The sequence below is a fragment of the Columba livia genome, chromosome 16 (genome assembly GCF_036013475.1).
Source record: "Columba livia isolate bColLiv1 breed racing homer chromosome 16, bColLiv1.pat.W.v2, whole genome shotgun sequence".
NCBI classification, from domain to species: Eukaryota; Metazoa; Chordata; class Aves; order Columbiformes; family Columbidae; genus Columba; species Columba livia.
In genome coordinates this window covers 14,085,350-14,104,430 of record NC_088617.1, presented here as the reverse complement: position 1 = coordinate 14,104,430, position 19,081 = coordinate 14,085,350, and the positions used below count along the sequence as shown (strand labels likewise).

Below are 19,081 nucleotides of genomic sequence, written 5' to 3'. Positions count from 1 at the left end.
TCACATTCACTTACAAATCTCCTGGTCAGAAGGAGCGTGGTGGCCACGGCTGGGCTGGAGTTTGGCTCCCTCTGCCCGCAGTGGCACTGGAACAGCACAGGTCCTGCTTGTCCTTGATGTGGCTTTTTGCCAGTCTCACTTCCCTGCCATGAAATAAGCTGCTGGTACAGCTGAGTGGAGGGGTAGGCAGAGGGGTGTCAGAAATGCTCATTTCAAAGCCTACCAAATGTTACTGCTCTGGTTCTTCCTTTTAGTCCAGGGGCTCTTGGAGGAACAACCTGGTCCTCAGCAGCGCCTGCTCTGGGGATTGAGACTTGGCTGCGTGTGGGAGGGACACACGGGTGTGAGGAGCAGTCCCTGCGACCCCCGGCAGGGATGCTGCTGGGTTCAGGGCTGCATGTCCTCGGGAATGTCACCCCCATCCTGCTGTTACCGCTGGCTGTTCCCTGCCCACGTCCTCGCGTGGCACCGCTGGCAGTCACCCCTGCTGCAGGAGTCACACCTCTGGGAAGAAGCACAGAGGACAAGCTGCTGATGGCAAGGGGGACAGGGAGAGCAGGGACGGCAGCCTGGGCAGGGGGAGGGAGGCCTACCCCAAATCCCTCAGTGTTGGGACAGGGCTCATGTCAGTCCCAGGCTGTGACACTGTAAGCAGGAGGCGGTAGCTGGGGACAGTCTTTGCTTGCAGTGATGGCATCTCCGTCTTGAAGTAGTGTCAGGAGTTCCCTTAAAATAAAACCCTTTGTGCCTTAGGGGGAGATATGGGTGGAAGTCCCTGGAGCAAGTGGCACCCCAGGATGAGAAGCAGAGGATGGTGGCCCTTTCTCCATCCCTCTCCAGTAGCTGGGGAGCTGCAGGAGGCAGAGCCGTGGCGGGGGAGAAGGAGCCGGGCCCTGCAGAGCCAGGGGTGCAGCACAGGGTGGCCGGAGGGTGCCTTTGGACCCTGGTGGGGAGCCAGCCCCTGCGCCCGGGCACGCCGGCCTCACCCGCGCCCCTCCCCGCGCCGCTGTGCCGAGGGCGTTCGCAGCAACGCGGTGCTCTCGGACAGCATGTTTTGCCAGAAGTATGGTAAGCGGTGGATGGGGAGGGGGCACACCGCCCCATGGGGAGTGGAGCCTTTGGGAGTGGACGTGGGATATTGGGTGCGGGGCAGGTGACTGGGAGGGGAGCAGGTGAAATGGGGCACCCACCGTGGTGTGGGGCTGCTGCTGTGGGGCAGACGTGTCCTAGTGGGGTGTGGAGAGAGCAGGGGTGTGCAGAGGCACCCCGTGGTGGGAGAGCCATGGGGGACAGGCAGAGCACCCCAGGGAAACCATGCTGAACGGGGCGCTGGGACCACAGGTGGGAGGTCTCTGGAGAGCAGGAGCAGAGCACAGGAAGGTTGGGATGTCTGGATATCTTGGGGCTTGGCGGGAAAGGCACACGCAGGGGGTAACGTCACCGAGAGGCAGCTCTGGGCGTGGGATGGAGGTGGGTCTGTCCACCAGCACAGGGGCCGTGCAGGACGAGTCAGCGACATGGGATGGAGAACAAGAGGTAAGGTTCAAGTAGAGCAAAATGGCTGTGAAGGTGTTACGGGAACACATCCCGTCACAGACAGGACATGCACAGCATCGTAGTGGGTATGTGGAAGGAGGGCACAAAATGGGGCCGGATTCAAGGGGACCTTCCTGGGGACAGTGGTGCCTTTGAAGGCCTGGAAGCTCAGCTGTTTAAACAGCCTTTCCATTCCCTTTTCCCATGAGCTCACAAACACAGAGGGGCTGTAGCTGCATCCTGGCAGCAGGTTGTTGTTACAGGGCAGAATACGCCTTTGGGACGGGGCCATTGCAGTGGTTTGTGGTGTATCCCCAGTACCCCCACAGGTCAGAGCGTGTTCCCAGCAGAGGGGGGTTCACAGCAATGAGAGCTGAACAGGGCCAGCAGGTTTGGCCAAGGGAACGAGAGCTGAGGGCACGTGGACTGGGCTGGGATGATGCCCTACAGAAGGGCTTGGTGGGTTGTGTCAAGTGGAACACATGTCCTGTGAGCTGAGGACATCCACCCCCGCCTCATGGCTTTTTCTGCAAAATAAACGTGCGTTTGGAAACTTAGGTCAAAAGAATAATGTGGTCTGGAAGGACTATCATCACAGTTTGACTCTCCAAAGGCAGACACTTGGGGTTGTTTCCTAGCTTGAGTGATGCAGAATAGCTTACTGGTGTTTAGCTGGTTGTTCTGGGTGCCCTGCTGGCTAATGAGCCCTGGGAAGTGTAGGTTGGTTCTTATCTCGGTGCTCTGATACCAGACAGGTTATAATATGATGAACTTGTTTCATCTCGTCGTTCTGTTCATGACTCAGAACTTTATCATGTGTGTAACAATGATGTGTTTCTGTTTCGGGAAGGGGGATCTCCAGGAAAAAACAAGGAGGAGCTGATGTAACTGGCTAAGGAATGTCCAGGCACTTTGAGACTAACAATCTGGTATTTGGGTAGAAGTAGAGGATAGTTCAGTTAGTACAATTCTTAAATAATTCCCCGTTTTTCTATCTTTCTTCCTTTAGGGAGACTCCTACCCACTGGCAGCCTCTCCCAGGCACAAAAGCAGCCATGTTGGTCAAAGTGAACAGTCTGCGGCAGATACAGAGCTCCTCAAACAGTTCGCTGCACCTGCAGGCCGCTCCAGAGGCCAACAGCCAAAAATCTCTTCCGAAACCAGCCATATATGCTCAGCCTCAGTCCACAGCACAGAGCCCTGGAGCCTCAAAGCAATTGCCTGTGGGAGAAACCAAGCAGTCTATGCAGATCAAGAAGACGGAGAATGGTGGGTTTTGCATAGTGTTGATGAATGGTCCAACTTCTCCAACACCTCCGAGGAGCCAGGCAGGAACCCCCCAGCCTGCATCCCCCAAGTACGCCTCCCCAGCACCTATATACGATGAGCCATCTTTAGAGTCTCCGATTTATGATGAGCCACCGGTAGATATGGACACCGAAAGCGTCAGTATGAGTGGGATGTCTCCTCCAAGGTCGCCAAGCAATAGCTTAAAAAAGCAACTGCAACCAACCAAATTGTTACAGCATCCAGGTATGCCACAGCAGCAGGCTGCAAAGAAACACGCAAGAAATCCCTCTGCTACTGAATACAGCCCGGCTGGCAGGGAGTATATAAAACACATGGTCAACATTGACCAGTCAGCCAAGCTCTCCCACTCTCCTGCTGCAACAGCTGATGCCTCTGCTAAACTGCCTGGTCAGCTCGCTTCAAAGGACAGCTTCAAGCAGTCTTGGAGGATCTTGGAAGCCAACGTCCTCAAGAACATGGGAGCCCACCACAGCCGGCAGAACAGCCTGCAAACTCAAGAGTACCCAACCGCTATAAGCCATCAGGATTCTGGTTATTCGACCGGCCCTTCTCCAAGCTTGAGAAAAAGGAAAGGAAGGAGGCAAGGGACAGGTCAGGGCAGACCTGGCTCCGTGGGCAGCAGCAGCGAGCTCACGGCTCTGAACGATAAGCTGATCGCCGAGATGCGCGCGGTGGTGGGCAGGTCAGCGGCGTGCAGGGGAAGCAAAGCCAGCCTCGATGCTCAGAGTCTGGAGAGCGGCATCCCGGCAGAGAGCTGTAGAGTCAGATTTCAGTCCGACCACTTGAAAAAGTGCATCAGCCGGAGCTCCAGGGACGACATCTCGGCGAGTAACAGGTCTCTGTACAGACAGGGCCTGGAGAGCAGGGGCAGCGTTCCCCACGATGTGGCTGCTCCGCAGGACACGGTGAGGCAGAAGAGGACTTTTGAGAAAATAGATTCTTTAGAAAAGAACGTGACCAGCCAGACAAGTTTGGCTTCATCAGATGCGACACGCCACTCCTCCCAGGTACCCCCCGCAGCAGGTTCAGTCGCAGCCCTTTGCTGGGCCGTTGTGGGGCAGAGCACAACAGCGAGTGGGTCACAGAACATCCCAGCTGTGCAGGGGGACACCCCATGTCAGTGTTGGGAGAGGGGGGGATGGCAGAGGGGCTCATGTCCAGCGAGCCCTCAGCGCTGCAGGTAGCTCGGTGGTGTTATTTGGGTAAACCTGCTGCCTGATCATTTTACCGGCGCTCGTGTTGCTCTGGCAGCCCCTGCCCTGCGGGGCCTTTCCACACTGGGCTGTGCAGGACACAGGGTCAGGATTTGTGTGGCCACATGGCAGCATTTTCTCTCTTTTCCTCTATCTCTCTGACAGTTCCTTGTATTCTGTTCTCCCTTCTGACCATTCCTGAGCATTGAATGGAAATATTCAGAAAACCGGTGGCAGTGACTCTCGCATCTTCTTGTTGGAAGTAACTATTTTCAAGCCTATTAGTGTGCCGACACAAGTGTTTTTTCTTTCTAACACAGAATTTAGTTTGCCACCTTTTCTTCTATTTGGATTTCAAGGAGCCTCCTGTTTCATGGTTTTAGTTCAGGTTTAGGTTCTACATTGTATATTCTGGGAAGGTTTTGTCCTTTTTCCCTTCGCTCTTCCGATGATTTGACTCCTGCTGAACAACTTGAGGCTGTGCATCTGATAACAACCCTCCAGCCTGAGAACTGACCATTGATTTTAACCCTTTGTTCAGTCTTTTCTCCTCTTCGCTAGTCCCTGACCTTTCATGAAGAAACTTGGCAAAGCTCTTTGACCATCTCAAACTGCTCCAGCAGACCTGTGGGGTGTAACTTTTCTCTAAAAGCCAGGCTGACACCTCCCTGCTGCATCAGATTCATGTGTGTGCATTAATTCACCTTTTCATTGTCATTTCTGATCGATAGTGCCTTCCTTTTGCCTCAAACCCTTTTTAAAACTGATTTCATGTCCCTGTGTTTCCCATTTTCAGGCATGGGACCAGATTGAGTTTACATGACTTACATGTTACAGTTCAGCAAGTTCATTTCACAGCCTCTTTAGAGTTTTTAGAAGACCGCTGCCCACTCCTCAGGATATGTTGCAGCTCATTGCATTGATGGGGAGGGCTGAAACTTCATGTCTTGATTATGCACAAGAGATGGTGGGTTGGGGATAGGCCTTCGAAATGAAGAATAACTCATGAGTGGAAGGATAGAGAAGGAGAATACAGTGCAAGGAGATGGATGTAGTGGTAAAGGCAGTGAGTCAATAGATACTCTGTTTACAGAAATGCTCTGAGATGTGAGAGTCCAAATAAGGAGGGAATGAGGCTGCAGAGATTATTGCAGCAAAATTGCTGCCTCGCATGCAAATGGCAGCATGTGTGTTGAGTCAGCAGCAGGGCCCTGTGATGGAGAGGGAATCAGGAGACAAGGAAGTTCATTAGCTGAGGAGGGTGGGCACAAGTTCCGGGACAGGCTGAGCACAAGTGGATGTGGACTGTCAGCACAAAGGTAATAGCTGGGTAGATGTGTGAACAAGATCTGAGAGATAAGCTCTAGAGAGAGGGAAGAGGAGAGAACCAGGAGCCTGTTGAACCTCTAGGGAGTGTGAGGAGGTGGATCCTCAGAAGTACCAAACACGCTGACGGAGCGATCAGGGTGGCAGGAGGAAAACCAGCCCTGGGTGTAGAATGTGGATTGAAGGAGAGTGAGGATGGAGGTGGCAGAGAACTGCGGGCAGGGTGAATTCAGAGGGGGCAGGGGGGTAGCTCAAGGCATTAAAAACACAGCGAAGTAGGAAAGCAGGAGCAACAGTTGCGCCCCAGGCTGGGAGCGAGCGGTGCGGTGTGATGGGAGCTCGTCCCCTCAGCCGCGGGGGGGACACGGCGAAGGGCTGGACAGCACAAGCCTGTGTCCTCAGTTCAGCAGTTCCCCATTCTGGAGAAGAAAACACCGACTTGCTCTAAATGTGTAAGAACTAACGAGTATTTTTGGGGTTGGCTGTAGGCCAGGACCGGAACAGAGGGTGGCATTCACGTTAAAGGTGATCTACAAAGAAGGAAAATGCATGTTTTGTATCACTTTTTCCACCACAAAACCAAATTTGCGGCATTTCTGTTTCTTTGTCTTCCTTTAAAACCCAGAGACCTCAATATTATCTTCTTTGGCTTTTTCCTGCTTGCTAGAGATCTCCTTGGAGAATGCAGAGTGAAGTGTGGGCTGTTTAGCTCTTAGTTGCCATATGTGAACATTTCAAGTCTAACAAAAAGGTCTGTTTCCTAAAACAACTTGTTGGGAGTTCAGTATCTGTCCCAGGCTGCCACTTCCATCCAAACCAGAGAATTCTGATGGGCAAAACAAGTGTCTTATTCTCACAAGTAGTTATTACACATCGTTTTCTTGGGATCAGTACTACTAAAGCTCTAATTATGTAGTTATCCATAGTGATCACTGGGAAAGAAGGGTGGACAAGGGCTGCATGTAAAGGAAGAGCTTTGTCTTTGCTGCTTATCTCTCCGAACTTGTGATCAGTGCCCTTGTCCCTGGAGCAAATGAGTTTGATCAGCGCAGGCTGCGTTGGGAGCTGCTGTCCCGGGTTCTCTGAGCAATAAAAACAACCCAGTGCTTGTGAACAATTCTGATCTCATTTTGACTCATTTTCATCCTACCTGCATGACAGCCTTGCCACCAAAATAGCTGTGCTCATGCTCTTGCCTTCTCCTGTCCCGTTTGTGTGTCTGGCCAGCATCTCTATTAGGAAGGTCATGGTGGAATTGAAATAAATGTTTGCAATGCAGGGGCTTTCCAGGCACAGGCTGCACAAAGATCAGCAGCTCCTGTTGGTCGTTAACCATGTTGATTTGGTTTTGTCTGGTTTGGGGTTTTTTTTCTTCTACAACTTGGAACAATAGTAAGGGCAGGAACCAGCTATGGGATTGTAGGGGCCGCAAAGGGTAAAGATGAGAAGGACGCAGTGCTAGTAGTGCTGTGGCTGTTTAGCCTCTGCCACCTGGTGTTTCCCACATGCCTGCTGGGCTCTGGTGGCTCCACAGGAACCGAGAGGTGAAGAGCGGGAGGAACGTGGCTCCTCGGGGTGTGCCTGGTGCCCCGGGGCTGCACCGCTGCCCTGGGACCTCTGGGACAACCCGGACACTCAGACTGTTGCTCCGTGTCCCAACGCTTCCCTTAGGGGCAGCACCAATGTGCGGCTGTGCCAGCCAGGCTCTTGCAAACTACAGTTGTCAGCCACTGATTCCACACAAAATCATGTTTTGTACAGATTCCCCACTTTGCAGTTCCCAGTTGCTTCATGACTTGCTGCTGGTAACTTTTTGGCAGGGTGAGGAGTCATCTAAGCGGCTTTTAACACGTCTGTTCTCCGTTGCAGCCTGGGACAATCGAGTTGGACCCCAAGCAGGAGAGCAGCGGCCAGCCTGGCAGCTGTGTGGGATACCACTTCCCTTACAACACCCTGCGGAAACCCATCTCGCAGAGCAGCATGGCAGACTGGGCTTCTAAAAACCTCAACATGCACACACAGGGCATCTTCCGCCGGAGGATCTCCATCTCCAACATGCTGTCCTGGAACGGCGGCTCTATTAAGAAGCCAATGCTCATCACTAGCAACCGCACCATCAAAAAAGAGGCGTGTGAGATGTTCAAACTGGTGCAGAGCTACATGGGAGATCGTCAGACTCGCATGGACCGGAATCACGTGGCGTTGGTCACGGTCACCAAGTGCTGGAGCATGCAAGGTTTACGGGATGAGCTCTACATCCAACTGATCCGGCAGACAACAGATAATACGTGCTACCGAAGTCTGGCCTGGGGCTGGGAACTGATGGCCATCAGTCTGGCCTTTTTCTCCCCATCACCCAAATTTCAGTCTTATCTGGAAGGTTACATTTATCGCCACCTTGATAGCGATGAAAACAGTAAGTGTCTCATGCACACCCGCTCTGTCCCCAGCAGCGTTCTTGTGGGTTGTGCCACTTATCCAGGCTTGTCTAGTCTTTAAAAGCACAGGTTATCACCAGGCAGTGCTGTGGTTTCTGTCAGTGAGAGCAGCGTGTCTCGGTCAGGTTCATCCTCCCTTGGTGGGATGGAGCTGCCACCACCTCCTCTCCCTGCAGTTCTCACCTGGGTCTGGCAAAGAAATGCCAGCCTGGACCGTGCTCGTCTCACCCACCAGCATGGCAAGGGCAGCACTGAGAAGAGCTGAGCTGGACTCGCCAAGGGCAGAGTTTCTGTGGGTTCTCTGGACATACAATTTACTTCGAAGTTCCTTAAAACAGGCAAAACCAAACATGTTAATACAGATTTTTTTCATGGGAGCCATTGCAAACGCTACAAACAAGCCTTAGCTTGGCAAATAGTCATGGATGCTGAAAGTTTCTGGCTTTTGTTGTGAATAGATGTGATTTATCTGTCTTTTGGAAGCCTTGGGGACCAGCCCAGCATATATTCAATTATTACCACAATTTTATATTGCTATGGCGTCCTGTTTAAAAAAAAAACCCAAGTGCCAGGCTGGAGAGAGTATTTATTGCTTTACTGGCTGATGTGTCACTGGTGCAGCAGTGCTGGCTGTGCCTTGGTGCACCTGCAAGGGTGGCAGTGGAGCGGGCCCTGTGGTGACAGTGGGACAGTGCCACCCTCCACCTTCTGCTTTCGGGCCTGTAGCTTTCACGTGGGGCTCCTTCCCTGAACCACCAGATGTGCAGCTCTGGTTTGGGTTTTCATAAGGATCCTAAATCCCTGTCTCTTCTCCCCAAAACCGTTCCCTCCAGCTGCGCCTGGCCCGGGAGTGAGGGATCCCCCTGCCAGCACCAGCACTAATCGGAACTATGTGAGTGGGTTGATCCTCCTGCTGGTATTTGGGCAGGAGCTTTTATTAGGTGTGAGCCTGCTGCCTGGAGCCCCTTCTCAAGTGTTTGACCATTTGGAGACACAGAGTGATGCTCTGGGCCCCTCGTGGGTGCGTGTGGAGCTGCTGTGCTACAGGACCTGTCCTGAGCAGACCTCTTGCTGGAGTTAGACTGGCTGCCGTGTCTAACGGTGGCTCTGGGCTTTGATATTTTATCTTTCCACATTATTAATCCAGAGCCTCTTTTGAATTTTCAGTTGTCCAGCGCATCAAGGAGCTTGTGGATCTGAAAAACAAGAAGAACTCAAAATCCAGGAAAAAGAGGAAACAAAACACCGAGAGTGAAGGTAAAGGCAGGAACAGCATGCAGGGAGCTGGGAGAGACAGAGATCCGGGGAACTCTACTGTAGGTGGGCAGTGTGCAAGGTTTGACCAGAGCGTGGGCCAGCAGCGTGGGTGGCAGCAGGGCAGCACACGGGACACCGTCAGCTCAGTGTGGCAGCACGGTGGGACCCTTGGACTCACAGTTGCATGAGGAAAGGGATTTGCATTTGGATGCAGACTTGGGGCTGTAACTCAGCTGGGCTGTGTGTGCCACGGTTTCCTATAGCACCTTCCAGTACTAAAAGCTGTACGAGCCAGCGTGTCGAAAAGAACCTGTCTCAGTTGTAGTAACGGGTTTTGTAAACCACCAGCCAACCTGAGGACCTGCAGGGAGGACACTGATACCTGGCAAAGAGCAAGCACTGCTGTTTTCTCTCCAGTATTTACTTCCCCTTGTCCACGCTCCTGGACGCCTTGCCATGACGTCTGTGCCACGTGAACAAGAGCTCACGTATTCCTCCAGCCTCAGGTTTTAACTGCTGGCTGCGGGATAATCTTTCATCTGGCTGAAGTCTTGCTAGGCAGTGTCCATTCAGGTTTTTTTATATTGCCTTCTGAAAACGTGAGCTAACCGTGTGAATTCAGGTCAGGCAGCAGTTTGCATCCTGTGGCCTTCATGTTTTTAATCTGGGAGAGCTGGAGTCGGGTGCCAGCAGGCGGGCGTGTGGAACGGGGGCTCCGCAGCTGCGCTCTCCTGCGCTGGCTTCTGGGTGTCACTGCTCCCCCGGGGCAGCCGCAAGCCTGGGAAGGGCCTGAGGGGGCCCCTTGGTCACAGCCCATGCAGAAAGAGCATCTATCGCTTCTCTGTCTCCGGTGGGATTTGGAGCAGAGACCTGGAATCTCACAGGGGGATTGTATTTCTGGTAGGGATGTGTCTTTTTCTTGTCCTGTTCAGCCCATTCTGACCCTTCTGAAAGTCATTTTGCTTGTGTTCAGAGGGACTTTGATATCTTTACGGGACAACTCCCTGGAGATCGCTGTGCGCCCGGCGTGCTCTGCCCGCGGGCTGAGCAGGCTCTGCTTTGCAATGGCTGTTTGTGTTGCGTGTGCTGGAGTCGTGCTTAGGAACTTAGATGTAGTTTTTACCTAAAAATAAAAGGTACATTTTGAATTATATAGATATATGAAATGTACTGGGTTCGATCTGCTGGCTGCAAGCTCAGGCTCCTCCTCGGGACGCCTGCGGCTGCTCCGCCGGCCCCGCTTGCCGGGCCTGGGAGGGAGGGTGGGATGCAGCTCCCTCAAGGTGCAAGGCTGCTGTGAGAAGAAACTCATTAGTAGCTCTGAAATACCCAGATTATGGATGCCGCAGCAGCAGTTTAGCAGAGAAATCCATAAGGAATTTAAATGTACTGTCTCCAAACAGAACCGAATAGCAGATATGTAGATATGTATGTAAGTCTTTTCAGAAAACTGGAGTTAAAGCGGTGATTTCCCTACCACACACACTCCTGCAGTGCAGAGGTTGTAAGTAAAGGCTCAGCTGAGGAAACATTTCTCGTCTGACATGCACCCAAATAAATAATTCTGAAATTTCCCACGCTCACCTCTAGCGTAATTCTCTGTGAGTAAATGAAATATGAAAATGGTGCAAGATCTTTTCATGGATCAATAACCCATTGACAGGCAGAAGAATAACGGGTGGAAACTAACAGTGTGTTTTCAGAAGGAGGATTGTCTGCTGATCCGCAGGAATGTAAGCTGGGCTTTACATCTACACAAGGAGGCAAATAATGAGCTGGCCGCTCAGTGTTGGTACAAAATTATTCAGGATTGTAAAAACTAAAGGTGCAGAGGGATTTTGCAAGGGCAACCGAGCAATCAAGCAGCAGAGAAAACTGTGTCAACAAAAGCAAAGTGTTGTACATGGGGGAGACGTCCCTCGCTGCACGTGCAGCAGCGGGCTCTACGCAGCCTTCAAGGAGGGAAAGACATTTTACAGCCCATATATGAATTTCCAGAAATGTACACCTGGTGCTGGGAAGTGGTCAGAAACCAGACAGGACCAGCAGGTTGTAGAAAAGGCCCGGAGCAAACCAGCACTGGGCTGTAGTCGTGCTGTGTCTGTGTGTCTGTCTGCCCCACGTGTCCTGCCCGCGGACCCCCAGCTGATGAGCGTGGCCGGGGGAGCCCCCAGGAGCTGGGCCTGGAGAGCGCAGTGGCCTGAAAGAAACTGCAGGTGACCTGGGGAGACCGGGAGGAAGAAAATATCTCGTAGTTCATCATAGCGGAAGAGCTGCATACCGCCTGGTTTTGTTGTTGGGCAGCAGGCTGTAGAGTGCTTTGTCCCGAAGCACAAAATTCAATTGTTAAGAGTCGGCAGAGCCGGGTGTTGTGCAGGCTGGGAACATAAACAGGTTTAGGATGAAATGGGACAGATTCGAGGAAGGGAGGTCTGTCAGTTGGTGGTTCATGGTCCAGGTACAACACTGCCCCAGGGTATCTCCCACCTGCTCTTAGCCGGGAGATTTTCGCGGGGGAATACTCGTTTTCCAGACACGCTGTGTCAGTTCCGTACCCTCCCTGGGGCAGATGCAGGCGCTGGCCCTACGGCCCTTTGGGCTGGCGAAGCACTGCATTGCACAGACGAGGTTCTCAGAGACATCCTTATAAATATCTCCAGGGTGGGTGTCAGAGGACGGACCAGACTCTGTTCAGTGGTGCCCAACGCCAGGGTGAGGGGCAACGGGCACAGACTGAAACACAGGAGGCTCCATCTGAATATGAGGAGAAACTCCTTTGCTGGGAGGTGCCAGAGCCTGGCCCAGGCTGCCCAGAGCGGGTGTGGAGTCTCCTGCTCTGAGACATTCAAACCCCCTGGACCCACCTGTGTGATCTGCTCTGTGACCCCGCGTTAGCAGGGGTTGGACTGGATCATCTCCAGAGGTCCCTTCAGCCCCAGCCAGCCTGGGATTCTGTGATTCTATGGTTCAGAGGTGGAGTTGACAGCATTGGCTTAATGGTTGGACTTGATGTTAAAGGTCTTTTCTGAACTAAACGATTCTCCGATTCTGTGCTGCAGCAGCATTGCTGGTTGCAGAGGGTGCACTGGTGGTGTGAGGAAGAGGGGCTGAAACCCTGCTGTGAAATGGGGGTGCTGGGCCGATCCAAGGCAGGAGAGCGGTGCTGGGCAAAGCCCTGAAGAGCACAGCAGGACAGGGCCGCCTGCGCTGATGGTGCCAGGCTCAGGTCCCCGAGAGGCCACGGTGGGTCAGAGAAATAGCGAGACAACAGCTTCTGCTGTGCTAAAATACACGTCCCGTGGCCAGGTCCTGAATCCACATTGTTAGCCGCATTTTTTAAGATATTTTCTGGCAAGAGAGCGTTCAAGTCTGCTCCAGAAGGTATGTTCCTGCGTGTGCCCTGCCTGGATTTTAACTTGTTATAAAAGGAGACATTCTTTAGGAAGCTCTTCACATGTGTTTCTAGGCCAGCACATGGAAAAATATTTTCCTTTGCAAACTATTTTTCACTGTGTGGGTTGTTAGTAGTCTTCTGTTCCCGAGCTCCTGGGGCTACTGTGGTACCACAGGAAATAACAGATCAACTTGGATTTCACAGATTCATTATGTGCTCAGAGAACTGGAATTGCCTTCAGTGTCGGCCCTTTCCAGCCGTGCAGCCGGAGCTGGGAGTGCAGGGGGCACCTGGGGGGACCTGCCCCCTCGTTTGAACTGACCCGGTGATGAGCTGAGTGCCACAGTCAGTTGATCACTGAGTACTTTAAAAGCAGCCAGACAGTCAAGTTGCTGGTTTGGAAAAGCAGAGGCTAAAGGTAAATTGTGCTCCTCTCCCTCATGTTTCCCTCTGCAGCCCACCAGGGGCCACCTGGCCTCTCCACAGCTCCTTCGCCCAAGGGGCTGGAGCACAAGTGTGATGGAGCGGCTGAGGGACCTGGGGGGTTCAGCTGGAGAACAGGAGCTGAGGGGAGACCTTCTGATCTCTGAACTGCCTGAAAGGAGCTTGGAGCCAGGGGGGTCGGGCTCTGCTCCCCAGGAACAAGCGCCAGGAGCAGAGGAAACGGCCTCAAGTTGCGCCAGGGGAGGTTGAGGTTGGATGTGGGGAACAATTTCTTCCCCAAAGGGCTGTGGGGCATTGGAACAGGCTGCCCAGGGCAGTGCTGGAGTCACCAGCCCTGGAGGGGTTTAAAAGGTGTTTAGATGAGGTTCTTGGGGACATGGGTTAGTGACAGGGTTGGGTTAACGGTTGGACTCGATGAGCTTGAGGGTTTCTGCCAACTCAAGTGACTGTATGACACTGATTTTGCGCTGCACATGCCTGGGAAGCACTCGATTCAGGCACGTGGCTCCTGCGATGTCACAGGGAGGCTGCACGTTCAGGGGAGCCGCTCGTTCTGTGTCCACCGCAGCAGAGTGACGGTCACCGCTTTCCTCAGGGCTCCTTCTGCTCCTTCTTTGGCGGCTCAGGTCCATGGGCAATAATGGGTCCAGCCCCTTGCACACAGGACAAGTTTGTTTTCAGTTTATTTGCTTGAAATTGGGTTGGCTCCACACATGGTCCCAACAGTCCCCTGTGGGTCAGAGGCTGCAGCTCGGCCATCGTTGGGAGCAGGACGCCTCGCTGCAGAAGGCGCAGGATGTAAGTTTTAGGCTTTTCCCAGGGTCGAGGAGCTTTCTGGGAAAGTACAGAACAGGCTTCAAGCAAACGTGTCTGGCTGCTGCCCACGCATCGGCCGCGCAGGCTCTTCAAGGCAACCGGTTTCTTTGCAAACCTTGTTAACCTCTCAGGGTGATTATGGGTTTCAGGGTCTAATTACAGTGTGAAAAAAAACACAACATTTCCTATTATTAGTTTTGAATGACCTGCCTCCTGTGTAATTGTTGCGATACAAAGGCACAGCCCAAGCTTTTTCCCATTCCCTCCTTCATGAAGCGGATGACACTCGGCGTCGGGTGCGTCTGCACACGTTAACAACAGAAGCCATAGCCTGGAACAGTGAAGCATCATGATGCAGCTCATCAGTTTTGTTTTCTTTAATCCTTAGACATTCCCGGTGTAAATCATGCCTGGGATTAGCAGGATTTTTGCATATGGGCAATATCTTGGTTTAGATATTCCCAAGAGAGAAATTCTTAAAACTGACTTTCCTTCCCGTTGCCTGTGGGAGAGGGGGATGCTCTGGTACCTCCCTCAGCATTTGAGAGGCTCCGTGTCAGCTGTGACAGTCCCAGATGGATCGAGGCAGGGGCTGCGGTTTGCCTGCGGTTTGTCTCTCTCCTTGGTGAGTTGTTGCTCTGCCTGGGGGAGCGTGTCCTCCTCAACATTTGAGGAGCTCCAGGCTCCTGACCAGCTCACCTGAGCCGTCGGGTGTGTGAAAGGCTGATCTGAAATACCCAGCATCTGACCAGAACAGAGATTTTAAAAGCCACAAGGATTTTGAACTCTGCTGCAAGCTTTGAGCCTGGCAGGGAGTCAAATAGGGCAGATCTGTTCACTGCTTTCAGCAGGCAATTTGGGTTTGTCTCGAAAAAGAACAAAAGGCCAACGGTTTTGGAAAACCTCTCCCAGCAATCAGTGCTGTGTCAGTGCAAACATTTCTCTTGGTGTCACGGGGGGATTAGCTCTGTGAGTCCTGGCTCCGCTCGGCCTCAGAGTTCACCGAGCGCGGCACAGCCGGAGCAGCCGCTCTTGCGGAGGGCGGCAGCTCTCGTGGTGAAGTTCCCCAGCGCCGTGTGTCCGATTCCGCTCGTATCGCAGAGCGTGCCCGAGGCTCACAGTGCTAGGCTGGGTGGGAGGAGGCTGCAGGCAGAGCACGGGGAGGCTTCTGCAGGGCTGTGGGGGGGTGAGAGACCCCAGCCCCTGCCCACAGCTCTCCTGTGCCCTGAGCTCACTCGTGCTGGGGCTGCCTCCCCGGCCCCGCACACCTTTCCCTGCTGCTGCCTCTGTCCTAGCCCAGGACTGCAGGTCTTGAATCATGAACAGTTTGCTTAAAACAGTTTGAAATCTTGGCTGGCAGGAGCCTGGTTCTGCATGCTGTGTTGCTGAGATCGCGATACATGAATTCCCAGGCCCGTGTGTGTGTGAGCCACGTAACTCCAGCAGTGCTGCCGGAGCGAGGACTCGGGCTCGTGTGTGTGCCCAGGCTGCGAGTGCTGAACGGCCCCTGGCGCTGGGTCGGGCCAGGGTCGGACTGCCTGTGTGGGAGCTGGAGAGCTGCAGGAGCGGCTGGGAGGTGCAGAGCTCTGAGTACAAATCCCTCCAAGCCCAAGCAGCAACTTGCACTGACGCTGCCGGCCACAGGGCTGCAGGGCCGGGGGCTCCGGGGCACGCGGTGGCGGGTTTCGGCACAGGAGGGGTGGCTGTTGGTGCTGGTGGGTGCTCAGTAAGGACTCCAGTGTGGTGGGTGGGCTGCACTGTGGCCTGACCAGTCCTTTCTCCTTCCTTCCAGGTCTGCCCATCAGCACCTACGCCAGATACTGCTACCGCAAACTCCAGAAAGTGGCCGTCACCGGAGGCAAGAAGGTGAGTGTCTGCCCCGGCTGCGGGCTGCCTGTGCCCCGCTCCGCGTCCCAGCTCCCAGCTGTCGGTCCCGCGGCTCCAGGAGCTCAGCGCTGACTCAGCAATGGGAAATGGAGACAGAGCAGGGGCTGGCTCAGGGCTTGAGTCCCCATGAACATGTGGCACAGGCTGCTGCCCAGATCCCACCATCCTCCTGGCACATGGCAGTGCTGCCACGCTGACAGCCGTGCGGCTGCTGCTCCATGGCCTTAGGGACGTGGAGGACAAGCCTGATGTTTTCCTGTCTGCAAGGCAGGAGGGACTGTCTGTGCAGGGGATGCCCATCATTTGGTTCCTTCGGGTGAGGGAAGAGTCTCCCTTTGCCTCTGAGAGCTTGCATGGGCTGGGCCTTGCAGCCGGTTTACTGCAGAGTTGTTCATTCCCAGTTCAAAAAATCCCACAGTGGAGATGGCTGCACGGGGTGAACCTCTGTGCTCTGTGTTATCTGGAGATCTCCTCCTCCCTTTCCTCCGCGCGGTTCTGCGCTGGGCTGTGAAAGCTGGCAGGCGGCCTCAGCCTGCCCGTCCTCGGTCTCTGAGCCAGATCCGGTCATTTTTCATTTGTGCAAATCGCGCTGGGGCCTCCCTGCCATCTGGACTCTGTGTACAGTGAGCAAATAGCTGAAATACCTCGGGAGGGTTGAAGGCTCCCGGCATCCCCGCAGGGGCAGGACAGGAAACGTCCGGACACGCATCACACACGGCGGCTGCCGCCCTCCGAGGGGCTGGCGGGAGCTTTCCCCGCCATCATGTCTCCCGGTTTGCCGTGGCGCTGAACGGCTGCCGTGCTGGGCAGCCTGTCGTCCCTATGACAGCACTCTGCGTTTCTCCGAATCTCTGCCATGGGAGATTCAAAGCCCCTTTCAAGTGCAGGCATCCTTCGGAAGCGCTAGGTCCCAGTGTGCACTTTTCAGGGAGCTCCAGGACCTCTGACATCTTTCCCTGGACTTGTACATACCTGGAATTCCCTTCTCCAAAGGGCTGTTTTTCAGCTGTCCCATGGTTCCACTCTGACCCCAGCACGGCCGGGGACAGGCTGGGCTCATCCTTCCTCCCATGGCACCAGCAGGTAGAGCTACAGCTGGAGCAACCCCACCGATGTGCCAAACACAGTGACAGAATCCCTTCAAAACCAAACTCTCCAGAGGCCTCTCCTGCCAACAAGCAGCATCTTCTGTGCTCCTTGGGCCTGATGAGTTGAACCCCTCCTGTGTTTAGGAAGTGGAGGGTGCAGAGCAAGAGCCGTGCTGCCAGGAGGCCAGCAAGGTGTCCGCGTGTGTGCGCATCCCTGCCCATCCTGGCCGCTCAGCACCACTGTCCTGTGTCACTGTGTCCCTGTGGGTTGCCCATGCCACAGCACCCTGAGCTCTTCTCTGTCCCCAGGGTCTCCGAAAGCCGACAGTGGAAGAGATAACCCACGCCAGGAATGCCATCGTGACGCCGTCGCTCTTCGGCAGCTCTCTGGAGGAAATCATGCTGCGGCAGCAGGACATGTACCCGGGGAACAAGCTGCCCTGGGTGCAGACGCAGCTGTCACAGCAGGTCCTGGCTCTGGGAGGAGAACAGACAGAGGGCATTTTCAGGTGAGCTTTTGGGGTGCTGTGTTGCTTTTGAGCTACCCTCAAAGCTGAGAAGTCAAGATTGACCTCCACGTGCTTCCTCTTCCCTGAGAATAGCACTCTGCTGCGGATCAGACAAAACCTGACCTTTCCCAGGTTCAGGAATCACTTCCTAAAGTAACATTAGCCATTTACATACACTAGCACAGAGGGGACAGCATAGATGTGACTTGAATTACTTAGACAGCGCGTTCCCAGGCACAGCATTGAATGTTCGTCAACAGCAGCAGTTGGTCAGTGCGGGGAGGGGACGAGCTCTTGGGTCCCTGCAGAGCAGCTCAGCAAATGCAGCTCATCAGCCTCGATGACACACAAGACATGAGGAGTCAAGAGGGACAAAGAATCTGTGTGGTGAACATTGGAGATTCTGGTTTGCGTTTGGCTTTTGGTTTGTTTTCGGTTTTTTTATGGGTTTTTTGGTGGTTTTGTTTGGTTGGTTTTGTTTTTTTCATGTAAGATTTGTGTTAGTTTTTCAGTAGCTAAATTTGATTTAAGGTAGCTAGCAAAAGACTCAACTTTGTAAGGGTTTCCAGTAGCTTGGTATGTTTAGCCAGAGCTGATGCTTGTCTTTGGACTGGACACGCTGCAGAGAGGCCTGGTTACGGAAGATAATCACTCCCGAGAACAGAACAATGGTTGATGTCTGGGGGCCCCAGAAGCAACTTTGCAGCCGCTGTTTGCCATCCCACTGCCACACCAGGCATGTTGCCCTACTCGTCTCTAAAGCACCTTTGCCGTGTCTGTGTGCAGGATACCTGGTGACATAGATGAAGTCAATGCCTTGAAGTTGCAGGTGGATCAGTGGAGAATGCCGAGCAGCCTCAGCGACCCCAACGTCCCAGGTATGGGAACGCATCAGCCATGGTGCCGTGCAGGGCAGGAGGTACAAGTGCTGCTGCTTGGGGACCTGTGCACAGCTGGGTTTTCATTCTCTGCCATTCCAAACGCTGCCCGCAGATCAAACCTTGGGTGCGGTGGGGGAAGCTCTGGCTGCCGCAGTGAGGCCGTGCGAGCCGGGCAGCATGCGGAGCGGCCGCGAGTCCTTTGGGGGCAGCACGGCAGCTCCAGGGTCTCCTTGTCCTCTCCTTCAGGCAGCCCCAGAGCTGCTTCCCAGAGGAGCAGGTAGATAAGAGCCCACATTTTCCTCTAACTGGCCAGTCTGGCTGCCCAAGGATTTCAGAGCCAAGACTAAAATACGGTGAACCAGCACACGTACAGAATCCCTTCTCTGCCCTCTATTTCCTAAGGGAAAGTAGAGGGTTTGCGCTGCCAGGTTTGCATCTGAAGGTGGTGGGGAGGTAACCAGAGCTGTTCTCATGCGCCCCGCTTTCTGCCCAGCCTCTCTTCTCAAGCTGTGGTATCGGGAGCTGGAGGAGCCCGTCATCCCCCAGCAGTTCTACAAAGAGTGCATCAGCAACTACGAGAACCCCGACGCTGCCGTGGCTGTGGTGCAGCTCTTGCCGGAGCTCAACAGGCTGGTGCTGTGTTACCTCATACACTTCCTGCAGGTAGGCAGCCCCGCGGTCCTGCGTCCCGCTGCCGGCCAGGAGCACACGGGACACCGTTGCTGGGACAGCTGTGGTGGTGGGTTCTGGGAGCCCTCACCTGTATTTAGGGTGGGATTGATGGAGACAGGTCTGCTGGCCTTGTCCCTTATGGGAGCAATAAAACATGTTCCTCATCTTGTACAACATGGGGCAAGTCCCAAAGACTGAGGTCTGTGAGATGTTCCCTGTCTGCTGAAGCTCCTGCGCTGTCACCTGTGTCAGAGCATAGTGGTCTTCCCCTGTAAACGTGTGGCTCTTGGGACATGGTCCTTCAGGGAGGCCACATCTCTGCTCTCCTT

The 19,081-nt window shown here is 54.0% G+C and overlaps 1 protein-coding gene across 2 annotated transcripts in view; it reads left to right on the top strand.

Moving 5' to 3' along the window:
* LOC102087491 (rho GTPase-activating protein 39) overlaps positions 1 to 19,081 on the top strand; it is a 54,628-nt gene that overhangs the window by 32,835 nt on the left and 2,712 nt on the right. For both annotated transcript variants that reach the window (XM_065032656.1, XM_065032657.1), the window contains exons 3-9: positions 2,546 to 3,854; positions 7,236 to 7,782; positions 8,972 to 9,061; positions 15,508 to 15,581; positions 17,000 to 17,199; positions 17,986 to 18,077; positions 18,574 to 18,743. In XM_065032656.1, coding sequence (XP_064888728.1) covers positions 2,546 to 3,854; positions 7,236 to 7,782; positions 8,972 to 9,061; positions 15,508 to 15,581; positions 17,000 to 17,199; positions 17,986 to 18,077; positions 18,574 to 18,743 — 2,482 coding nt within the window. The remainder of the gene's footprint in view (positions 1 to 2,545; positions 3,855 to 7,235; positions 7,783 to 8,971; positions 9,062 to 15,507; positions 15,582 to 16,999; positions 17,200 to 17,985; positions 18,078 to 18,573; positions 18,744 to 19,081) is intronic.